This window comes from Strix uralensis, chromosome 24 (assembly GCF_047716275.1).
Source record: "Strix uralensis isolate ZFMK-TIS-50842 chromosome 24, bStrUra1, whole genome shotgun sequence".
Lineage (NCBI taxonomy): Eukaryota > Metazoa > Chordata > Aves > Strigiformes > Strigidae > Strix > Strix uralensis.
The window spans coordinates 9258392-9283474 of record NC_133995.1 but is presented as its reverse complement, the minus strand read 5'-3'; the positions used below and the strand labels follow the sequence as shown (position 1 = coordinate 9283474).

Genomic DNA, 25083 nt, shown 5'->3' with positions numbered 1-25083 from the left:
CTCAGTGTATATAGCCTTTTATTGAATGAAGGTATATTACAATAGACAAACATATATTACACATGCTATACAAAATATACATTCTTATGTGAAAAAAATATAAATAGACACTAGGAAATAGCAACAGGGAACAAGAGCAGCTTTGCTCACACTGTCTGACGTACCCCCAGTTCTGTACTGGTCGTGCTTTGGCATTGATTGAGGAAACTGCGTTTGCTGAAGACAGAACGGCCGCTCTGGCCGACCTGCACCTCCCTGGAAAGGGGATGGAAGAGACCTGATTTTTCCTGCAAGTCTACCCAGGAAGTTTTTCCACAATGCTAAGCACAGCAAGGTGGTCACCTACTTACAAGCTTCAGCTATTTACAACCAGCTTATGGACTTTAAAGAGACACCGCTGCTCAAGGAAGGATGCAAATGTCCTAATTCACAAGGGCAGCTTTTAGAGGCCAGTAGCTCACAGAAATCAGTGCAGCTCTAGCTCGGAAATGGCTTCAAGAGCTCGCACGTGAGCCTGTTCGGGTGCGGACAGCATTGGTTGTAAAGCCTCGGTCCTGGCCAAGCAGATCTTACCTACCTAAAGGGCATTCAGTCGCACCAGGGAGCACAAAGTGCACCCAAAGGTCTGGGCACCCACAGCCAGACCGTGACACATCTGGCTCGGCTCAACTCCACAGAAGAGAGGGACGGAAGAAAAGGCAACAAGCGTTTGCCAAAGGGTGGCGGCAGACGGGGCAGCAGCAGCAGCAGGGCGCTCCTCTCCCGCGCACGGAAGCGGCTCCGCAGACACCGAGCGCTCTGCGGCCGCGGGAGCAGCTGGAGAGCAGCCAGGGGCCGCGGTGCTGCTGCTGCAGTTCCATGGCACCACCTCTCGCATCTGGATTTAAACTGTCAGCGCCGGGTTCCTGCAACAGAGAGAACTTGGGACTGAAAATAAGCACCACGGCTTAAATGCTGTCAGGAACGGAAAAGCCTGGAGGAAATAAAACCAGAAAGGAATGAACCTCAGATTCTTCTTCCAGCATGTGCTATTAAAAGATTTCAGATAGCTAACAGAGGTAACTAACGGGGATTGTGCTTCCCCTGTCTCAGCAAGTACTGGATTTTCAATATTGAGTGGTGCCCTGCATATTGTTTCATTTCTCACCTGTCAAATACTCAAACATTTTGGCCACGCTGAGGTCTGGGGAACTATCAGAGTTCAAGAGGGCAACAATTTTCCCTGATACTTTACAACAGAAAAGGACACAAGTGTTTTAAATGGCGTATGCCTCTTGGCTGTGCAGAGGAAACAGAAAATCCACAGTCTAGTTCACTATTTATCAAATGCTCTCCCAATTTATCTGATGCTTTTCATCACAACGTTCTTTTTAAAAGCTCACTTAACTGTCAGCTAAGAAAAATACATGGAGACCTCTCTGCAACATACACAACACAATGGCTTTTTTTAAAGACAAGAGCTTAGATAAACTCTGAAACAAACCACTCAAAACTCCCATCTTACAGCTATTTTACCCGATGACCAGAAGGAAACAGTCTGTGTACTGTTGTTTGTTATTTACAAGAACTTCTGGGAAGCTGGATCCTACAGCCTGGAATAGGGGCTAACGCAGGGTCCATGGGGCTTTACGCTCTCCGGGACGAGACGGGAGCCTAGCAGAGATTTAAGGACTCTCTCAACACTTAAATGGGTCAAACTTGGAATTCTGCTCCTGTCGTGAAGCGGATCAGCTTGCAGTCAGGTCAGCCAGGCTTAATGCCTGCAGAGTGGTGCGTAACAATGAAATTCCATCACAGGTTCACCACGTCCCTAGAGCAAACTCACTCCTTCCCAAAGCAAAGAGAGCTCTACCCCTCAGAAACAAGCTTTCAGTCCCACCAAGACACCCATATGGCTTGATATGCAGCTGTCAAGACTAACAGTATGATACATACTTTGGCATAATAAAAAATATATTTACATTACAGCCAACACATTTATATGCTTAGTGTATACAAAATATTTATAAATGCAAATTTATTTACAACTAGAGTCCATTATTCATAGGAAAAAACAAGCCCCAAAGTTAGACTGGTAACAGATGCCTGCCAACAGTCTAAGGAACAAAAAGCTGGCCAAGAGTTTTACGCTCACAGTTGCTGGGGAATTCCACGAGGAGGCCCTGAACATTTGTTTTCAAGCAGACAATGCAGTGTGAAATAGCTGTGCATTCTTGAGAGATTTGCAAAGCATGCACCAACACAAAGGCTGCTTCCAGCATCAGAAAATCCGTGTTTTAGTAGATATCACTAATCATCCATGTGTTCTGTTGCACGTTCCCATTTTCCAACACACAGAAATCCAAGGAAAAAGGGCATGTGCCACCTCCTCCTGGAGATTGTGCCTGCTCAGTCAGTCTGCAATTGCAGACCACGCACACAAGCATCTTTGGCCTGGGGTTAGTCCTGAGGTAGTAAATACAAAAAGTCACTTGATATGGATTTGCTTTCAAGACTTCATTTTAGTGTCCTACGTGGTTTCACTAGAGTCATGAATGCTCCGTGTCCTATTAAAATCAAAGTTATGTTCACGTGACCTGTGGCAAGGTCTGGGTGAAGCGGCTTGTTCCCGGTCGCTGTCGGCAACGCCCTCGCTTCGGAGAGGCCGCGAGGTCTCGCGGGCTGGCGGCTGATGCAGAAAGTGGGAGTGAGAGAGCGCCAGGTCTTTGTTTACTCCCCACAAAGGAAGCTGAAAGGGTTCTGAGGAAGAAAGATTAGAAGATGAACAGGGGTGAGTTCACAATAAACACACTCAAATTTTAGACAGATTTTGCGTTGTGTGGCTCAGCAATAACAATCCTTCTGAGGTTATCTTCTCTGGTTTTGAAAGCATATTTTACTGGATGCTCTCCCGTTTCAGCAGTCTGTTACAGTAACCAGAAACAACACACACAGTTTCAGTGTGAATTTTTAAAAAGGCTACCTGGAAGAAAATCAATATAAAACCAATCAATTTACAACAACAACAAAATAATCTTTTGGAGTTCTTTGAAACTCAGGCCAGCTCAAACAGAAGGGCTATTTGAATTTCTTATGTGAAGCTTTAACTCTTGGCTAAGGGATGTCCCTGAAGAACACGCGAAGGATCACGTTCCAGAAGCTTTAAGAGATGAACTGCAGGTTAAGAAATACCATCTTCTAAACATCACCCTCTTCAGCTCTTGGGTACTGGATACAAACAGGGCTCGAGCTGAGAACAGGTGGTTACCACACAGATGAGTTGCTCCACAAACTGCGGCCACTTGAAGAATTAGCTGTGGGCCAACAGTGCAGGGCAGCACGAGGAAGGCCAGAGTTATTGGGGAATACAAAGCAACAAAAGGAAAAGGGGACACTCACCATTAATCTGCTGGGAGGAGATTTTCTTTTCAGTTATTTTGTCGTGGTTGGTAAGGAAGACAGCCATGTCTCTGTCTGCTAAGAGATTATCAAGAGTACTGGTTTCATGCTGGGCACGTGCTGCGTAGGTTTCCTTCGGCATCTGCACCATGAGACTGGGGAGAGTTTGATCCAGGGGGTCCTCTTCTGCGATGTAGGCGTAGGGACAGTACTCTCGTGTCCTGGAGTAGATGTTTGCATTGTCATAACAGTCCGAGCAGATCACCAACGGCGCTGCGCCACCTGGTAACACGACGGAAAACCAAAATACTCTTAAAGAGGATAAGGACGCTGAATTTCCACAGCCTCTTTCACGTCTTAGCATGACGGTGATTACAGTGGCACGGTCTGAAGGGCCTTTAGACAGCTGACGTGGTAACAGAGCGCTCAGCCCGACTGGTCGCTGCAGAGGTCCCGCGAGAAGGCTCTGGGTCCCCAGCACCCACGTTCTCAATCGCTCTGCCCTTGGGAGCCCAGACGGGGGAAGCCACGGACAGGAGCGAGAGCTCCCCTGTTTCAAGGGCAGAAGGGTTCCAGGCAGGTCTGAGCAGCTCAGGAACAGCTGGAAGAGCTGCCCCATGGGCCGTGCTCCGTCACCAGACCTGCACCCGCCCGCCCACACCCCTCAGGACAGCCGACGAACCAGCTGCCTCTGCCCTGCTCCTGACACAGGCTGCAGCGGGGCTACAGACCGGAGGGAACAGATCACAAAACCACACCGAAGGATCACTTCTGAAAGCCAGCCCATACAGGGATGGGATGGCTCCTCAGCATTTCAGTGGCAAAACACAGCATCTCTATGGACTCAGTGACACGAATATCCTGAAAAGCGTCCAAACAAGGTAGAGAAATAGTGTGGACCCTTCAGTTAGGACTTTGGCAAGCAGACCGTGTGGCTGGCAGAGGCAGTAATTTCATGCCAAGGACAAAAGGGACAGCCTGTCATCTTCCAGGCAGACTTTATTTCCACCTCTTTCGCCTGGACTCTTGAGATGCCAAAGGAAAAAAATAGTATAAAAATCTACCTTGACATTAAACCTAGGAATTATCTAATGGCATCCCTGCTTTGCTGACCAGACCACAAACCCAGAGGCAAAGAGCCTCTGGAGGGAACCGTACTACTCTGGCACCCGAAGGACAGCAGCCGTGACATCTACATGCAAAGGCACTCCTGGCAGATGTGAGCCCAGATGTTGCTGGACCGAAGATTAAATGACACACACAGAATGCAGAAGCCTTGATAGCAGAATATAAACAAACACTAGAAGAAAAACAGGAGATGCCTCAAACTCAAAAGAATTAATGGAAATTTTCAGATCAACCTGAATTCCTCTCTAGGAAAAGTCACCTTTGATGTTAACAAGCGGTACTACAGCGCATCGGGCAGCACCGCTGCCAGCTACGGGGAGGGGCCGCGCGCTGGCATCCTGCTGAAACACAGCGTCCGCGCGGGGCTTTGCTCACCATCTGTGCCTTTATGCACGTAGCCACCGGCTGGAGGCATAAGCTGCTGATGGCTTCCTGCTTCGGAGTTGCTGTAGCCTTCCTGAGGCTCTGACAGAGTTCCCTGGGAGGACAGATAGCTGGGGATATCTGCAGGTAGGTTCATCTCCTCTGCAAGGCAGAATTAACAGTGACGGCATTAACAGCCAAGTGGGACAACTTCAGGGTAGTACCAACACCACCACCCATGTTAACAACAACGCATCCAGAATTACAGCTCACATATAGTTATCTTTTCTCTGCCTCGGTGATTAAAAATCCACATAGCTGGTTCAAAACTAACAGGGCCAGACCAGAAGTTTACACACATTATTCTAGGTCCTGAAAACATCTGTAAATGTATTCAAATATTTCCAGACTTCAGTGTTTTCCCTCAACGCAGAACAAATCTAGTGTATAAGGAATAGAATTAACATGCTTTTTGTATTTAAAGAACCCTCTAAAATGAAGGAATTAGAGCAAATCCCTGAAGAGATTTTAGAAGGCAATCTTCAGTTCTGCAATCTTATCCATCTGTAATGAATCCAGAAATTTCTTAACAAGTGTTTTGCATTAAAAACAGGGCTGAAGACTGCTGCTTCTGCAGGTTACCTGTGTTAGTGATGCTGTAATCTTCACTCTTCCTTCTCATGTGGTAGATGACGATGACCCACACCAGGGATGTGCCCACCACGCAGCAGACCACCACGATGATCACAATGCCCACTGTCGTCCAGCCGTCCTCCTCATGCACAATGCCACCCTGGGAAGAATCACAGTTTGGGGACGCCAGGACATTGAGGTAAATATGGCCGCGCTCGGTGCCCAGCGTGTTGGACATGATGCACGTGTACTTCCCGGCGTCCTCCAGTCCAGCATCCACGATGATAAGGAGCTGATTTGCCGCAGCAAAGAAGTGCCGCTCTGTGACCGTCAAAGGGCCGTCGTCTTTCGTCCAGTTGAGGCGAGGGGCAGGACTGCCACCAGCTATGCACTGCAGGACAGCAGTTTCACCTCGGGTTACCGTTCTGTCTTCCAGGGGCCTAACGAAGGAGGGAGTTTCTGTGACAGTGGAGGGGAAAAATAAAAGATAAATTGTAAGATAACCTCATTGTGCCACACCACTGTGTACTACCTGACATTTAAAAATCTGATCTTACAACCTGAACCTAAACTTGAGCAATCAAACACAGGGTTCAGGAACTCCTCTGAGTTCAGCTCTTCCCTGCATCACTGCAGCAAATGCAGGTTCAGCAAACACCCCAAAGCACACCAGGTCTAAATTTGCATATGGCTGTAATGTTGAAAGTCAGGGTCTTCATAAAATACTGCACTCCAGAAGGAACTGTCCTTGCACTACTGCTCAGCTCCTGCTACCTGTGACTAGACTTGTTCTAAGGCAACACAAATTATCTGTCTAGTCTGCACCACTGGCTTAAGATATGCCCCTTGGCTCCCCCCACAAGGATCACCCCAACTTCACCAGTCAGCACCGCAGCTCAGCTTCTAAAGCTTCGCTGTTCAACAACCAAGTGCTGCTCTTTGTACTTTAACTCCCTTCTTTAGGCCTTCAGCTCGCTGCCTGCAGACAAGCCACGCTACCCCCGCAGAAGCGACGGGATCCACGCGCCAGCACCGACCAGCACACTGCTTACCCAACACCGTCAGCGTGGCATTTGCCGACAAACCGCCCGCGGTGTTTTGCGCCATACAGCTATAGATCCCCATGTCTTCTATTTTTACATTTGCAATAAAGAACACGTCATCCTCAGGCATGACGTGCATCCTCCTCTCTCTCGCAGCAGGGAAGTCTGTGCCACCATCCTTCTGCCAGGAGATCTGTGGAGTAGGGTGGCCCTCCGCCGCGCACTCCAGGCGGGCCATGGCCCCTGTGCGGATGGTCAGATCCATGGGGGTTTTCAGGAAGGAGGGCAGCTCTGCAAAGAGACAGTTTTCATATTTTCAGTATCCGGAAAAAAGCAGCAAGAGCTCCACAGCAGAGAGAACATCTGAAAACAAACCAGTCTGAAACACACCTGGAGTTCTCCCGAAGAGAGAGGGGCAGATTCTTCTGAAGAACCGCACAAGTTTTCAGCGGTCATTCCTAGGAGCCTATCCTCCAGATTTAGACACAGTACCTACAGCATTCATTTAAGATGATCTGAGAGACAACACTCCTCATGGGGCACATACAGGGAAAAGGTTTAGCCTTCTTCATAAGACCTCTGTCACACTTTTTCTTCCCTGGCAATAGGGAAGGTGAACTTGTGAACTTCCACCCCATCGGTCCAAGTCTGCATTATCTGTTCTGGACACCACAGGCACCTCTGCTCTCAGATACAACAGGGATCAGCCATCCACTGACTGGTGTCAGTAGCATGAATAGAATCGTTATGGCTAAAACCAAACAACTTCATAACTGGTTGTTCGGTTTGTTTCCAGTCCCAACAGTTATTTTTAGTCAAATCTTCCCCAGTTTTACAAACACAAGGAAGAGGTGCTTAGTTCTGAAGAGACAGCAGAGGGAGCTTTTAGTTTAAGAGACTTCTACCTCCATTTAACTAGCTGAACTACTAACTGTGTTACAATGAAAGCACGGGAGGCATCTGCCCCTTTTTTAAAAAGTGAACAGAAGGCTTTTCACGCACAAAAAAAAAAAATCACTCCTTTCCTGTTTTATAAAAAGATGTTTAATACTTCTAAATACCTGTGAGACAGTCTTGCAAGGCTATTTTGGGCCAGCTCTAGTGAAAAAATAGACTTGCAGCTATTCAAACAAAGCTTCAGGTTAAAAGTGTTTCTCCTTTGTTACCATTACTGCTTACCATTGACAGTCAGCTTGGCTTTGCTGGAGTAATTGGAGCCAAAGTGATTGGTGACAATGCACTGGTACTTCCCTTCATCAGTGAAATTCACATTGAAAAGGTGCAGGACAGTGGTGTACTCGACCACCTCACCGCTTTGCTGCTGATACCTGGCAAAATTTTCAACCTCTGCATCATAGAGTACTTCACTGTCTTTACGCCAGGCCGTGGACATGGGCGAATCGCTGCTGCTCACAGCAGTGCAGGTCAGAGTCACGTTCATGCCTCGCAGAGCGATTGTGGTCTCCGGATGCACCCTTATCTGGGGCTTAGGGAAATTATCTGGACAGAAAAGCACCACGATTAGTTCCTTTCCTCTTAAACTTGGAATTAATATTGCAAGAAAACTCACTCAAAAGGCAATGTAAGCAGAGAGCAAGCTTTGGAACAGATGTCCTGCTTGAGGTGCACGTATTCAGCTGTTTTCAGTCGGAAACCAAGCTGTGAAAGAGGATGAGAACCACAGGCAGGCAAACGGAACAAGCACTGAAAACAGTCGGCGTCGAAGCGTGGTCTTGAGCAGGGCCCTGCATTTTGTACAACTGTCTGGAACTTGCTATATTTAGATCACACACAAAAGCCACGCTCAGCTGAAGAGCTACGCTAGTTTACAGAGGACTGAGACTTATTTTCAGATAGTTTAAATATCTTGAAAAGCCTTTAAGTTCTACAAATACAAAGCACAGCAAGCTGTCAGTTCCCCGTCTCATCCCACTCGATGAGAGTTATCTCAACACCTATTATTTGAGCAAAGACATTCTCGTAGGCACACGCAGCGTTCAGTGTCAGGCACCACGGTGGGGATATCAGAATGAGAGGTAGGTGCTTGCGCCTACATGGCGATTACTGTAGCCTTTACCACCAAAAGAATGAAAGAATTGCGTAGACACAAGTAACGCTTATCAGGCTGCTCACCCGGAAAACAGAACACCAGGTCTGCCACAGACTTCACACATGGCTCTGGGCAAAGAGTCTCTCAGTTTTCCATCTCACAGTTCGGTTACAAAAATAAACAGGCTTATGTCAAACTGTGGTGGCAGAGACCAGATAAACATTACAGATATAGAGCATCAGAAAACGTGCCAGAGTATTAACTGCTCCAGCCTTGCTGGTGTGGACAAGAACCAGTAGGAAGTGTCAAACAGCCCTTCCAAAGCTGAAGGCGTTCACAGGCAGGGAGAGCGGAAGCGTAACCAGTTTCTAACAGTAACCTAAATGAAAAACAATGAAGTCTCACAGAATCACTCCCTCAGGTTAGCTTCAGTGCTCAAACACCACAAAACAGAGCAAAGAGAAGCAGAATTAAACCCCAAACTCCAAAGCAGACCCAGTGATGTACACAGGCCCCCGTGTACATCATGGCCGAGACCAAGTGCCCCCAGCAGCGCTACAGCCTGGCTTCAGAAGGGTACCGGCACGGATTTGGGTTACCATGATTTTATATCAGAAGTCATTAAAAGTACAAACCACAGACAAAGTCACCAGGGTCCACGCTGAGAAGGCTCTGTCCTGCCAACCACTCGGGATGAGCACAGCTGACGTTCACGGCCTGCTGCAAGCGGCTGTCCGTGAGCCACTGCGGCAGCCACCTCAGCTGGCAATCGCACAGCAAGCTGCTAGTGTTCAAAACTCTGCAGGAACAAGGAAAAAAGCGTGATTAAAGTTTATGTATTTCACATTCCTACATGTGATTTCATGCAGCAAAACAACTTAAAGCATATACGTTCAGAAATTTCAGGATTTACAGTTTTCTTTTACGCCTATGAGTATTTATTATAAAGTGTGAGCTATATACGCTATAAACAATCAAGAAAAACCTTCTCTCTGTGTCAGCGTTAAAACCTTATGTTTCTTTTTAATTCTGAAGAAATAACCCTGAATTTTCAACTTCTACAAAAATATACTAAGCCCGTGTTTACAATTATGCCATCCCTCTTTAGAGCAATTAAAAGGAACATAACGCTGCAAGGAAGCTCTATGTCCCACACTAAACACACTTGCCATTATGAAATGAGTATAAGCCTCAATAAATATTTATTAGCTGGCATGAAAACGAGTAAGAATGAAAGTGATTTGTTTCATACAGGCACCTACTGCAGATTGTTTTCTCTCTCCACAGAAATGCAAACAGGAAGCGATGACGGGTCACGTTTTCCCCACCATCTGCTTTCAAGATTTCCCAAGTATTATGTCCCAATATGACTGGTTAAATCGCTGGACTTTCTCAAGAAGCGATCAAGAAGTGGTGAATCCAGGAGTGAGAGAGGAGAGGCACGCACACAAGCCAGGATTCCACCCGGCCGTTTGCCCCCACGCACACCAACGATTCCTCACTTTTGAGATACAGCAGAGAAGGCAACGAAAGTCTTATCTTTAACACCTAAAATGTGTCTCCTCAAACTGGCAGATCTTGCAGACTAAGTCCATCTGGCCAAGATTAACTAATTGAGTAACAGTTTTAAAACAGATTACACGATATGCAGAGACTTTACCTCAGATACATGACTGCGTTACAGCAGGATTAGTCTTGGGTGTGAAGGTCACTTCACATTATAATACTTTAAATGTCTGAAGAGCACAAGAGGCTCTAGCAGCTTAAGCATCTGCTGAGCAAGTAAAAATTCTTGTCTAGTGGTGAATTTTAAAGCCTTTCCCTAGCCCCAAAAATGGGAAGACAAAATGTGGGGTTAGCTAACCCCCCTGAGAGATTCCTGATGAATTATTTCTTTTGTTCGCTATCTACGTGCTAGAGCGTGCTGAGCTTGCTGCAAAATCATAAGATATGAAAAACTTAATGGTTCAGCATTGCAAGAAAACATTATTTTCTACTAATTGCAACTAAGAAAACGGAGGTGCAGGTTTTATCAAACCTTAAATCTAAGTATACTGCTACCGCCTTTGAGTCGATCATTTACCAGCATTGCTTTAAATATTTCATGATGAAAGCAGACACACTTCAGCCAATCCTACAACGGCTGAAGGATTCTCTACAAGGTAGGACTTGTAAAGAATCTGTAAATAATTGTCATGAACTCACAGCTCCTTCAGGTGAGCCTGGGCAAACGCATTTTCTTGGATGGACATTACTGCATTGTTGCTTAAGTCTCTGTAAGTCAAGCAAAGAGAACAACAACGGGTAAGTATGATCTCGTATGCCACCTTCAGTTAAATTCTTGAAAATTGGACAGAGAACACAAGACTGAAGTTGACAAATAATTAGAAGTTCTACAAAGTAAAGTACTTACAGATGTTCAAGTCCTTCAAGACCAGAGAATGCTTTTTTGGTAATTGACTTAATCTGGTTTCCTTGCAAGATTCTGAAAGACAAAGACCCCAAACCCAGAAACCAGTCTGAATGTCAATGAGTTCACAAATAAGACCCAAAAGAAGTTTCCTATGATGTTTAACTAAGATGTTTCTAATTCTGAGCTCAAAGATCAAATACTACTTTTTGAGCTTAAAGGCTCAACTAATTTTCCCAAGAACAGGGTTTCTTTTCCGTTCTTAACTTAGAGATCTGGGTTAGAGATGTGTCAGAACACAATTTAAGCCAGCAGAATGCAAGAGTGGTAAGGAGAACTTGGGAGTGGAGCAGTAACTTCCCAACAGCAATCCGCCACAATCACATTAGTTCCCGAGGCTGCACCCTCACACTAAGCCGTTTGTTGCAAGCAGTGTCTGTAGCTCCACGGGACGGAGCTTCCTACAGAGCACATGGCACTGGATGAAAGTGCACAGCCTAAGCACGGAAAAGCTGTGAATTCAGTAGTGTTTCAGATTTGCTCAAAAATACTTTGTGGTTTAGTTTGGGGTTTTTTATAAGCAATAACTTCTACCCAAACTAAAGAAGCAAAAGAAGTGACAATCATCACACAGCAGGACGGGGCTAGTCAATAGTAAATGCAAATACTTATGGTTAATTTCTCCAAACTGGTGCTGCAGGGTGATCCGGTGCTACACAGACCCTGTGCTCCTGAACACGGAACCCGAGCGGGTGTAGCACACCAGTGGACACACACTGAATACAGCTGCCCCGAGAAAGGCTTTCTGCCTCCTGTCAGTGATTTGCAGTTACTCGGTATTTCACACTCTCCCTCGACTCTGCGTGCCCGGGAAGAGCCGTCACTCCAGGGGTCTGTAATACATACAGTCTGTCCAGCCTGCTGAGTCCCACAAATGCTTCATTTGCATCTTCTATGGCCCAGGAGATCTCGTTGTTCCGCAAGTCCCTGCGGGAGAAGAGCTTTCTCACAAGGCAGCCTTGGAACATCACCGTGACCACTGCCAGTGGCGAGCTAGGGAAGAGAACTTACTCTTGTCCAGGCCAGCTACAGTGTCCTGGCACATTGTCACCTGGAGGCCTCAAATCTTTTCTAAAACTAAGCTTGTCAGAAGATGAATACCCCATTTCAGAGAGGCAAGGGAAAACAGAATAGTTCAAGATCAGTGCCGCAGACAGAACCACAAACAAATTCTGCAGCACAACTTCTTGATGTGGTATTTAAGGACAGACCCGGCCTGACTCGCACTTGTCATGTGATGGACTATTTACCAGGAGCTGGGAGAGGCTCCCGAAGCAAGTTGGTTCATGTCAGTGAATTAACCAATACACCAGCAGCATTAATCTTCCTGAGTAACAGGCTTATAACTGCATTAGCATATTAAGAGATTACACACAGGTTACAGTGTAAGGCTGCCAGGCACAAAGGAGTAGATTTTCCGAATTAAGTTGATATTCTGCTCACAAATCTCGTTACCAGCTAATGGGATTTCTGTTTGACCTCTGCACAGCACTTCGGCCCCTCACATCGAAGCGTGGTCTAAACAGCAAAAGCAGCGTAGTGATACGGTTTGGAGAGGATTAAATGCTTTTTAGAGAGAAGGAGAAACAAATTCAGTTGCATTTTTAGCCTGAATAGCGTGGACTCAGCCAAGAGTTTCCAAAGCCAGTTTTCATCTGTTTTGACACCACCGTGCACAGAAGTCCCTGCAGACAGGGGTGTGTTTAAAGGAAACTACACCCACGAAAAGTAGCCTGCACTGCCTTTTACCAGATATTATACACATCAGCTTGATGGAGCTTCTAAACGAGTCAACTGACACAGAAAGCTACCTCCGTATGCAGGCGACTGCACACCTCACCTCACAGAAGCACTTCTTTCCTTGTGCTAACGGTGGAAAAATGAAGTGTCTACTTTCCCCTGGGTGAGACTGTAAGCTGTGTAGAGTACCATGCTGGAAGAGACTGGGATCAACCTCCAGGACACTGTCAGTGGCAACACATTATTTTCTTATTTTTCTTACTTTGAAACATGGAAGTCTTGTTCTTAACACGAGACAGCAGTTATTTCCACAATTTATATACACTTTAAAGTTTAGGACAAAAAGAAAAGAATTCATGCATCACAAGGTCTTTCAAATACGGCCTTGATACCTGCTCGTGTGAAGTATTCTCCTGCACGAAAACTATTCAAGCCAAAATACTCCACATGGATGTGATCTAACGAGAAGCATGACTAGATGAACAATATGCCAAATTTATTTCCAAGTTGCTCATTCCTGTGATTTGCAACTTGTTTCTAGAATTATCTCCAGGTCTGCTTCAGAGTTTTAGACCGTGAATGCTGGAGGGGTATCAGCGCCGAGCTACTCGCGGTAGTGTGAAGCGGATAATGTGGTAAGACGTAAAACTTCAGAACTTCAGTGTTATTCTTAGCTACACCTTTAATCCTACCTTGCTCTTATTACCTTGCAGTTAATGTACAGTTTTACAGTTTATTCTCACTAATTAAAGCTACATTGCAGAATAGCAGCAGGAGCTGAACTTACAGGGAACTATTTACGTCAGCCCAAGCACCGCCACGACCAGCACCACAAACAATGGAACGAATCCGACAGCAACACGGTATCTCCTCTTGTTTGAAGTATTTTTACACTCCACTACTCAGACCGCTTAGCAAAATGAGTGAGCAGCTCAGAAGAAAAGCCCCTCATTGTGTGAGCAGAGGAGTTGGCTCCGCACGCTTGGCTGGGCACAAATGCCTGGAGCCTTGTTAATCACCACTGCCCTCCGTCCTGCGCATTCCAACCTGACGCAAGCGGCCAGCCTCTGCGCTGTTGACGCCCCTGAGGAGCCCAGGAAAACCTACTAATTAATCTGCTCTTGTTCTTTTTCATGCTATTCTAAATCTAAGAAATTAGTTTTAATTATTTCATTAAAAGGTTGCATTAAGGTTAACAGAATATGACTGCTTACATAAATCTCTCTGGTGAGTTTGCTTATTTAAGCATTTATTTAATGAACTGACAGAGGGGTTATAAACTTTCACTCCTTTCTCAACTACCATTGTTCAGGATGATTACAACTGTTCAGATCTACTTGGGACACTTTTTTTTTTATTATTAAGAGCCAGGATTGAGTCTTTTCTTGTCAGAAATGCCAAACAGCTGCAGCTGCTACGGAAGGTCCTGGCAAGCGCAGAGCTGCGCCTGTGACGGCAAGAAGCAATCCTACTCCCCTCCCACCCGCTACGTCCGTGACCAGCGCACAAGCAGGGTGGGCTAAACCCAACCTTCTGCAACCAAAAGGGTGCACACCGCTTGGTTTCTGAGGTCCCAGCCCTAACAAAACCCTCTGGAATAAGAGAGAGGTCCAGGCCGACTGTTCACCCCACACAACCGGCATTTATACAAGCGGACTCCCCCACCTCCTCGGAACCGGTATGCCGTGCAGCCGGGCACCCCAGGCCACCGAGCCGCTGCTTCTTACCACCACTGACATTAAGTGGTAGGTTTGGTTTAGCTGGGCCAGAATTCTGTTATCTTGGCAGACCAAAAGATTATCCGCCCCGCCACACCTGCAGGCAGGACAGCACAGAACAACACCAGAACACCGGTCTCAGGCTTGCAATGTTCATTGTCTTTATCTCCAAAAGCCGCACTGCGTTAAGCTGAGATTTGACCCAGAAGTTTTCTGTACTTACAGGGTTCGAAGATTTGCCAGGCCTCTGAACACACCATCCGCAATGTGACTAATGCGATTGTCACCCAGGTTTAGCTTCTCCAGTAAACCAAGTCCCACAAAGGCAGACTCCCTGAGGCGAGTTAGCTGGTTGTATGACAAGTCTCTAGAAACATTGAACATGCACTTTAAAGGCAGGTGGGGGGGGATTAATAACGAAGATACTATCAAACGTGATTAAGTATTGCGTTTTGATTAATTTCTCTAACAGAACACTTATAAGTAGAATACACAGCATTGCCATGGGCCTAGCAAGGAAACTGAGCGCTTCCTCTGATAACTCAGCCTTGCTACATACGTGCTATCCAATCTGTTACTGCAACGTTACAAAATCCCCAGTGAAAGGCAGAGCAGGACTCACAGCTCAGCAAGTCTTTGGCAGAACTCCCATGCATCTGGACTGATCCTGTTAATGGCATTCTGGCTAACGTAGAGTTGTTGCAACGTCCGCAGACCATACAGCCAGCCCTTGTTTACTTCTGTTAAGTTATTATGTTCCAGTTCTCTAAGGAATTAGAAGGAAAAACATTTGCCAAATAGATAATCAATGAAAATATATTTACAAAATTTCACCTTGTGGATCTCAAATTGATTTACTAACATTAAGCCCTAGGCAACCTGGAATGCACAATTATACTCATTTCATTGCTCTTTTGGTTTCAAACTAAAGTGTATGAAGAACTGAGTAAGTCAACAACAGCTGCAGTGGTCCGGTGGCAGCAGCAGAACTGTCATCTCTGTTCTCAAACAGGACTTCTTTTTTAAAAATCTTTCGCATACACCACATGGCACAGCCTTGTGCCACCCCTGTCCAACAGCCACACAGCAAAGAACCGTCCCATGCTACGGGGAGTGCAAAAAGCAACCTACAGAGCCAAAGCATTCTTGATCAGCTAGTGGGAAGAAGTTGGGGAGGGAGCCAACATCTTTCCACATCTGAAACAACCAGACACGGTATCAAAATGATGGGAAAGTACAGATCTGTAAGCTCATCAGTGTCTCAGCACAGCCCCGGGGTAAGGGAAGCCATTCAGGATACAACCCCCCCCCCCAGCCAGAGTCCCTAAAAGAAATTCCACGACCAGGCATACTCACAATTCTTCTATATTACCCAGGCCAAAGAACGCTCCATCCATCAGTCTGCTAATCCCATTGCGCTGCATTTTCAAGGATTTTAAGGATTCCAGTCCTTGGAATGTAAGGCTTTCCACTATTTTAATCCGGTTCCTTTTCAGTTCCCTTTTATAAAGATGACATTCAAATATTAAGACATCTTTCTAAGCACCACTTTGTGAAAGGCAAGAACACATACTGAGATGAAAAACACAGCTGTAAACACCACGGTTTTAAGCTTTCAAGATTGCTACTTACAGAAACTGCACGTGAGGCAATTTGAAGATCTTTGGTGGAATCACACTAATCCTGTTTCTGTTCAGCTTTACCACCATTAGGGAGCTAGATAAGTTATCAAGACAGCCTGCTTCTAGAGTAGTTATTCTGTTGTTACTCAGATTCCTAGGAAAGGAAGAGGAAAAGAGGCCCTTCAGAACATGGGGAATTTTATCAACACAACTGCACAGGCACTTCAGAGCAACCACTTATTATTACAACTCAAGTTCCTTGTGAAGTCACATCACAAATCTGAACTCTGGTATACCAAACTAAATCGTTTTTCCCAAAGGAATCAGTGCTAGGAGGTGATTCTTGCTTCATGCCCATGCTTCGGTTAGACATGGGCGAGACAATGTCAGCAGTGATCTACTCAAAACAGGCAGAAATCATTCCATGTCCCTGCTGGCTGCAGTACCTGCACTTCGACAACAGCAGCTATTGTCTTCCATACCACTGGAGAAAATGCAATACAGACTGGCTTGAAAAGTACTTCGAGCACATCTGTAGCTATGTTAAGCACCAGTACCAGTTCAAACCATGCAAGGCTGCCTACTTTAAGACAGCAGCAACTTAGAGTAGATGAGGTACTCAACGTTACTGTTGTAGAGCCAGGAATCCCAGACATAACAGATCACTCATACTTACAGGTACTTCAGTTGCATCCGTGGAAAAGAAGAAGCTTTAATTTCTGAGATAAGATTAGAACTAAGATCTAGATTTTCCAATGAAAGGTAAACTTGGAGCTGCTCAGCATTTATTTCTGGAATGGTATTGTGTACCCTGAAAAATACCAGCAACAAATATGATTATCAAAACATCCCACCCTTCAAGTTGCCCAGCTGAAACAGCTACTGGATTCTGTGTATCAATTTCATCAGCAAGGCTCTTAACTGAGACATGTATCACACACTTCAAAGGGTTAATTCCTGAAGCAATACTGAAAATCCAACAGCTATTTGCCACCTTGACATATGAATAGATTCAAATTCTGGAGCCTGTAGCTGGGCTGCTCCTTGTGGGAACTGTCATTCCTAGACTAAATCCCTCCCCTTCAAAGCTGCCTGCCTTGGTTGACTGCATTTTATTGGTAATTTAGGGTGACTTGATTGTCTAACTGATTTGTATTTCTTTAAAGAGTGCTTACATAGTCCCTAAAGCACTTTAGATGAGTAGTCTTCCAAGACAAAAGCAGCTATGTTTTCCTACAACTTGATAGCAAAACTCTAATACAATCCTCTCGTTTGTTAAACAAGAAAAAGACAGAGAAGCTATTACTTACAGTGAGAGAAGAGTTATATTAGAAGTTGTTTCTCCAAAATACGGAATTTCACTTAGTTCATTGTAATTCATTTTCCTTAAAAAAAAAAAGCAAAACCCAGAAAGATTACTGGCACTTCAAAGAGAAGAAAACCCTTCTGTACCCAGCAGAAATCCCTTGTATCACAGAGTGCATTTCACAGTTCTGTCTGTTAGTAGTTGACAAAAAAGATTCCCTGAAAGCTTAAATACTAATAATTTAAACAATTTAATAGCAAAGCATGCTAGTTTTTACCATTTTCATGGGTATTATTACTTCTCTAACTTAGAGCCAGCTATAGTCAAAACAAACGCACCACATCTCTTTTTAAAAATATTGGTCGTCTTTTATGAAAAAGTTTTCTGCTCACAAAGCATCAGTTTTATACATAAAACATGCTGCCAACATAGAGCATCCATTTTTAATTAACTGGCACTGAATATTTCTACAAGTCAGACCAGATATCCAGACATGTAACGAAACGTGCTGGTTAGAATCAGGCAGGGTATGTTCAGGGTTTATCCTCACAAAAAACAACTTACACTTCTTGTAGAGTGTGCACAGACAAATCAATGCTCCAGTTGGATGACAATAAATGATTGTGACTTAAATCCCTAGAGAACAGAGAGAAAAGTTATTCTAGCTCCTGGAATAAAACCACACACATATGCTTTATGAAACCTGAAAGTTTTAAACCATATTTTTGATACATCAATTCCTCCTTCACCAAAGGAAGAGGAGATTCCTCCTAGCTTGTTGCAGTGGTCACTCACAATAAGTCTAGACAGTTCTATTTCTCTGTTTGAATCAAATAACTTTTTGTTAAAAAGACTTCTTGAAAGAAGGATCATACCTGACCAGAGCATTTTTCCTTTAAATCACAGCTTTATCGACAATACTTGCCTATCACCCAAAAGAAAAACTTTCCAAGGACACGAAATTAATTTCTTACAAAATGCCTGTTATTGAACTGTTTTCTGTAGCAACAATCCCCATTTTCTCAGCCTGCCCAGCTTTTCAAAGACGCTGACTAGTCAAGGCAGGCTTATTTAAAGGAACAACATACACGCAATTACCAAACAAGCTGGAGGGGAGAGAAACATGAGGCTGGGAAGCTTACAGAAGGCATGCTCTAGTGCCAGTTGGTTTTGCTTATAGGAAACAAATGCAGGAGTTGGATTGTTTCAATGGGCATGAGAGTCGTTAAATCTGGTTTTAATGCCCATGCTGGATGTTGATGCTGTTCCCACTGCTTTAACTTTAAAGCAGTATTTTACTTTTGCCTTGGACTTGGGGCATAAAATGTTACAGGGAAAAATAAACAAAGGGTCCACTTCTGCGAGCTAACTCTTTGTGCACAGACTATCTCTATTTTGTGACACGAGTCAAAGCATGACCAAAAAACATCAGCTTTGTGATGGAAACCTGGTTCTAGCCGTACCAGCGAGGACAGACAGATGTCCCTCCAAACGGTGAAACCAACTCATCTCTCTGACACCTTTCTGGACACCGCCTATTAAATCAGAAAGTCTGTCCCCACGAGCCAGCCGTGCCCGCCCGTCCGTACGGCATCACCCTTCTCACTCCATTTCCCATTCTGGCGACAAGGATACAGCTGTAATGAGCCATTTCCAGCAAAAGCTGTTCACCTCCCAGTGAGTTCCTCTGAGGAGGTCCTGTATCACTGATTCTCCTTCACGATTACAAAGTAGCACAGCACATATTTATTACAGCTAGTTTTAAGATTATCAGGCAGGCTGCAGCTACGCTGACAAGGGAGACAAAATTATCCTTTACGAACAAAAGTACCATGTCACTGATCACAGGTAAAGTTATCTCCGGTGACAACCAGGCACCCACGCACTCGGTGACTCTTGCAATAGCTTTGGGCCTGAGGTTGACTTCAGCTACAGTGAGGGTCGAACCCTGCGGACACGAAGCTGCCCCAAACCCGAGACCAGGGGAAGGAAAAAATGAGGCTGCTGCCGCTGCTGAAGAAGGGGTTGCTCTACAAATTCAAGCCTCGCCGAGTACAGTAAGGGTCCATCAGCGGGTGTGAATGCTGCCACAGGAACCCTCCCTGTGGGGAAGACTTGCCGCTAACCAGAGGACAACCAGAGCAAGACCTGGTTTTATTCACCCCAGAGCTCGTGGCACCACCGACACACTTTTGATCTGCAAGACCAGAACCTATTGGGAGAGAGCAAGGACTTGACAGACTATTTGTTGTTAACTTCCACTCAGGATCACAATACAGATACCGTTCTAGCAATGAATTATTAAAATCCTGGGTGTCACGGCAAGTCAGACAGTTGTTAATGTATTCTTTTGATTACATCAAGATGTAAAGTATACAGATACAGCAGCAAACAGGTTTGCAAACAATTATTAATTCCTACAGTTAAAAAAAAAATAATCAAGAGAACAATGCACACGAGCCACTGAAGGCCGCTCCGGGGGCCTGCTCCCTCAACAGACACGTAACACATAAAACCAGCGGGGTACGAGCTGCTCCGGGAGCTGCCTTCCCGCGTCAGGGGAGGCTCTCGGGCGCTCTGGACCCAGCCTGCCCACCGCGGCCGGAGCCCGGCTCAGCCCCGGCGCTCTGGGGTGCCGAAGAGCCCAGCACGGCGGCGGGAGCCATCAGCCGCGCTCAGCGGAGCGGGCAGCGCGTGGCAGCACTAATCCCAAACCCCAGAGGAAGACTCTTTCCAACATGCAGGCGCCCAGCCAGTGCTGAGGAGTCTCCCCTCGGCAGCAGTGGGTTTAACCAGACCGGGGGGTACTAAGCCAGCCCAAAGGGCCTGAGCGCAGCCCCCGGAGGAAGGATGAGACAAGGGACACAGGTGATCACAAACACCACAGTCCTCGAGCTGTCCAGACCCTGCACCGACAAGCAAAACCATGCACGGGTGCTGAGCCAGACCTACCTGCGTGTCAGGCATGGTTAGCAGGCACTGACAAAGATCTTGGGAGTCAGATTAATATGCAAAGAAAGCAGAAACTTGATTTTTCTAAGGCTTTCAGGAGGAGTATCATAGGATAGAATATTTCAGTTGTAAGGAACCTACGATCATCCAGTCCAACTGCCTGATCACTTCAGCGCTGAGCAAAAGTTAAAGCAAATTATTGCATTGTCCAAATGCCTCTTAAACCCTGACTGGCACGGGGCCTGGGTGATGAGGATCTGCTAACATCAAGGTATCCTCCTCCCCCCAGAAGATTTTAATTTAGAAAGCTCAGGAAAGTATTTTTCTATTATTATTCAGAATTGGACTACAACAAAGTTTTCATTAACAGTAAGTCCTCTTTCAAGCAGTTGGGTATAGTCCATATTGAAAACAGTTCTGACACTATTTATATCTAGTTACTGTTACTTTTCCTTTTCAAACAGACTGGCTGATCACGAAGTACAAAGTGAAACACATTGTCTGGTTTTCTGCGTTTATAGATATTTGACCACACAGATAAGATTTCTGCTATCATGCAGAACCAGACATAATTCTCTCACTCTGATGCTCTGAAATAGGCAGAACAGAACCCATCATTTTAGAAGCACTTGTGTTTTTACTGTGAGGCCCATGTTATGCAAGATACAGAGCAAACATGCAAAATTTGCATTTCAGAGATTCATCTGGTATTGTATACAAAATCATCCAAACATTCATTTTGAGCTGAAGTGGTATTCATGTCTTAAGTAAATAAAACAGAACGCACACACTGAATTGATTACTGCACACTTAGTCCTGGAGGATGATCTTAATTCCGCCCAACTGAGCGTACCCGCTCCCTCCCCGGGGTGCCGTGCTGGTACAGGTGTTCCGCAGCAACGCAGGCAGCCATCCCAGCTCACCCAAAAAGCCTGCTGGGAATGGAACTTGCTCAGCTAATTAACTGATATCTAATCTACTTTTATTCACCGTCTCCCTAGTTAAGTGGATATATAAACACATTTTCAGGCACTAATATAGGCCTGGAAGGAGCAACCACCAGCATCGTGCTTCCCTCTGCCCCGACAGATGACTGCCCTACAAACAGGGCTTGCATTCCTTGTTCTACAAAATGTGATGTTAGGATGCGGGCACATCAAAAAATATTCACTAGAGCTCCTTGACTTCCCTACCCTTTTCATACCACTGGGTTATCCACAAAACATATGTAATTTAGCAGGAGAAATGACGTTACAGTCGCTTGAACATTTCTGTCATGAAAACAAGTTCTGAAGGTGCTCTCCTGGCCTTATTAGAAACAAACACCCAAAACAAACCCAAAGCCCCCACACCGGAAGCATCACCTGCAAGTAGTTTGAAAGACTTAGGATAAACAAGAAATTTTAGTCTTCAAAGTCAGGTGAAATGACGTCACAGAACTAAGAGGGAAAAGCACATCAGGGACTGTTCTATGTGAGAAAAATGAATCTTTGATTAATTTTAAACAGCTTGTATGCATTATAGCTCGTTTAGATTCAGAACTGCTAAACTAGTCCTAGTAAAGAAAAAATGTCACACACACTTTGTGTGCCAAAATCCTGAAAGCCACAACAGACACCATCCACAGAAGGGATTGAGAGCAGCCCTGCAGAGGAGGACTCGGGGGTGTTGGTTGACAAGAAGCTCAACATGACCCAGCAACGTGCGCTGGCAGCCCAGAAAGCAGTGTGGGCAGCAGGGCGAGGAGGGGATTCTCTTGCTCTGCTCTGGTGAGACCCCCCTGCAGTGCTGGGTCCAGCTCTGGGGGCACCAACAGCAGCAGGACACGGACCTGCTCGAGCGGGGCCAGAGGAGGCCACGAAGATGCTCGGGGGGCTGGAGCACCCCCCTGTGAGGACAGGCTGAGAGAGTTGGGGGGTTCAGCTGGAGAAGAGAAGGCTCCGGGGAGACCTTAGAGCGGCCTCCCAGGACTGAAAGGGGCTACAGGAAAGGGGGGAGGGACTCTTGATCAGGGAGGAGGGATAGAACAAGGTGTGATGGTTTTAAACTGACAGAGGGGAGATTTAGATGAGATCTAAGGCAGAAATTCTTCCCTGTGAGGGTGGTGAGGCCCTGGCACAGGTTGCCCAGAGAAGCTGTGGCTGCCCCCTCCCTGGAAGGGTTCAAGGCCAGGTTGGACGGGGCTTTGGGCAACCTGGGCTAGTGGAAGGTGTCCCTGCCCGGGGCAGGGCGTGGGACTGGATGATCTCTAAGGTCCCTTCCAACCCAAACCACTCTATGATACACTTAATTATTGTTTGCAGCACATGTCAGATTGCGTAACGTAGCACAGTGCCAGCACCTCTTCTTCCCATCGCACCCCGTGCCAAGCCGTTTGAAACACGCCCTCGATCAGCTTGGAGAAAGATACAAGTATTTGTTGAAGCTTGAAAACTTGCTCCCCAAGCAGCACAGCTATTGCTTTGCTTATCAGCCACCTGATGAACTGCCAACTCTCTTTTCCAGGCACTGACACCCGCCCTGGCAAGCCCGAAGTTAAGATATCCTTGGACCTTTCTACACACGACAGGTTTCACACACAAGTTAGTTGTATTTCTACGCTGAAACACACATTTTCCCTTAAACATTTCCAACTGCGTACAGTGCCAGGAAGAAGAGAACTACAGAACCACCCTGGGGCAAGAAGGTGACCAGCTTCCTTCGATATGCCCAGTTTTTAATACAGATCAAACTCTTGGGTCCTGCTAGAGGAATTCCTGGAGTTAACTGAACAGTGGTTTGTGTGTTTATGCTATCTTCCAAATAGGCTTTTTCTTGGTCTGGAACAACCTTAATTCTATCAACTGGGAAACACGATCACTCCAAGAGGGCCCGAGGACTCCTCTGTGCACAAAAGTGGGTTTTGATGTCCCTCCTACTTCAGCACCTCTTCCATCTGAGTAAGCTATAGCCAAAGGTGACAAAGGCGATGGTGACCGTGACAGTAATGGCCAGGGAAGGATAAAGGTGTCCCGCACACAACCCCGTGTGAATACTGTTTAGCACGTTCTCTAATTATACTCTTGGGAGCAGAGACTAAGGTTGTTTTGTGGGATTCTTTTTAAAAACAGCAGCAGCAAATGTCAAGAGGAGTCCACAGCGGTTTTCCTGAGCGAAAAGGAGGGAGTGACCGAGCTGCAAAGCAGCAAAGGGCTGCAGAGAAAATCAGCAGCAGCAGGAACAGCTGAAGTCGGGGGCTGGAAGGAGTATTTCCAGGGACAGTTGTAAGGGACCGTGTCCTACAGCCTGGCCTGAAGAACCACAAGTCCTGCCTTGACCGGCGTCACCAAAACTCTCACTAACCACAACCTGCTTCTGCTTCCGCTGCCCTCAAGCGGTACCGTCACAGAGCGGGGCAGGGGCAGCACCAAACCCGCGCCGGGGCGACCCCGGAGCGCGGACCTTCCTCGGGCGGCCGTGGGTGCAGCGGGGCCGGGCCCCCCACCCCGCTCTGGCGGTTCCGAGGCGGCCGCCGCCGCCAGCCAGGCCCGGTCGCCGCCGCGCTGCCCACAGCGCTCCTGGGCTCTGCCGCACCGGGCCCGGGACAGCGACCCGCGGCACCGGGCACCGGCACCGCCGGCCACCGCGACCTGCCCGTTCAGGCCCCGGCCAGCCCCCACCGGCGGCCCGGCAGCCCGCCCCGCCAGGACGCCGCTAGGCCCCGGGCCGCGGCCGCGCACACGCCGCCCCCCGCTAGGCCGCGGCCTGCGCACAAGCCCCGCCGCCCGTTAAGCCCCGCCGCCCCGCCGCGCTCACTCACAGCCCCGTGGTGCCGGCGGGCAGCGGCGGGATCCTCCGCGGGCCCGGCCCGGCGGGCAGGCGGTGCCGGCTGCAGTCCAGCAGGCCGCGGCGGCAGGAGCAGGGCGCGGCGCAGGGCTCGGCGGCGGCGACCGCCCGCGCCCACAGCGCCGCCGCCAGCAGCACCGCGAGAGCCCGCGGCAGCGCCCCGCGGGCGGCCCGCACGCCCGGCCCTGCTCCCCGCATCCCCCGGCCCGGCCCGGCCCCGCGCCGCCCGCCCGGCCCGGCCGCCGCGCCGCGCCCCGCCCCGTCACGTCACATACGTCATCACGTCAGCACGCAGGCGGCGAGGGGCGGGGCCGCGCAGGAGGGGCGGGGCACCCGTATCCCCGCCCCCTGCCCGCCTCAGACGGGCCGCGGATGGCGGCGGCGGTGGGGTGCCTCGGCGCCCTCAGCCCCAAACGGCCCCTAACGGCCCCAAACGGCCCCTAACGGCCTCCTCAGCCCCGCAGTGCCGGCGGTTGCTGGCGCACACCCGCGCACCGCCGGCGCCCAGCCCCGCTGCCCACACCCGGGCCCAGCCTGCAGCAGCCAAACCGCCGGTCCCTGCAGCCTGTCCCCGCTGCACCCCCCTGTGCTATTGGCGTCCCACCGAGGGGCTCGGGCTCCCCCCGAGGGTGGCCGTAGGGAGCAGGACCGCAGGCACCCAGCGGGTGCCCCCCGTGGTTCGGGGTGTCTGTGGCGGGAGCCCCGGGCGCCCACTTCGTGGCCCTGGCCTCGGGAAGGGCCGGCCCTGCTGCCCCAGGTCTGGGTGCCCGCTTACCCCCCGGGCCTTGGGTGGGCCCAGGCGCGGGCACCCGCTCCCTGACACAGCCCTCGGCGCTGGGGCGCGAGACACAGTCC

At 47.7% G+C, this 25083-nt stretch overlaps 1 protein-coding gene across 2 annotated transcripts; it reads right to left on the bottom strand.

Moving 5' to 3' along the window:
- Positions 1-24325, bottom strand: LRIG2 (leucine rich repeats and immunoglobulin like domains 2). 2 transcript variants are annotated; one of them, XM_074893934.1, is made up of 19 exons: positions 24203-24255; positions 18016-18087; positions 17456-17530; positions 16822-16956; positions 16156-16299; positions 15880-16023; positions 15146-15289; positions 14747-14890; positions 14471-14620; positions 11912-11992; positions 11009-11080; positions 10801-10869; positions 9231-9394; positions 7725-8045; positions 6555-6836; positions 5512-5961; positions 4882-5031; positions 3379-3660; positions 1-2739 (listed from the first exon to the last, which is right to left on the bottom strand). In XM_074893934.1, the coding sequence occupies exons 3-19, from the start codon at positions 17524-17526 to the stop codon at positions 2510-2512; spliced, it is 3033 nt and encodes a 1010-aa protein (XP_074750035.1). In that variant the 5' UTR covers positions 17527-17530; positions 18016-18087; positions 24203-24255; the 3' UTR covers positions 1-2509. The 2 variants fall into 2 exon arrangements, with proteins under 2 accessions (XP_074750035.1, XP_074750034.1); XM_074893933.1 differs by lacking the exon at positions 14471-14620 and having other exon boundaries at positions 24203-24325.
- Between the last annotated feature and the right edge of the window lie 758 nt (positions 24326-25083).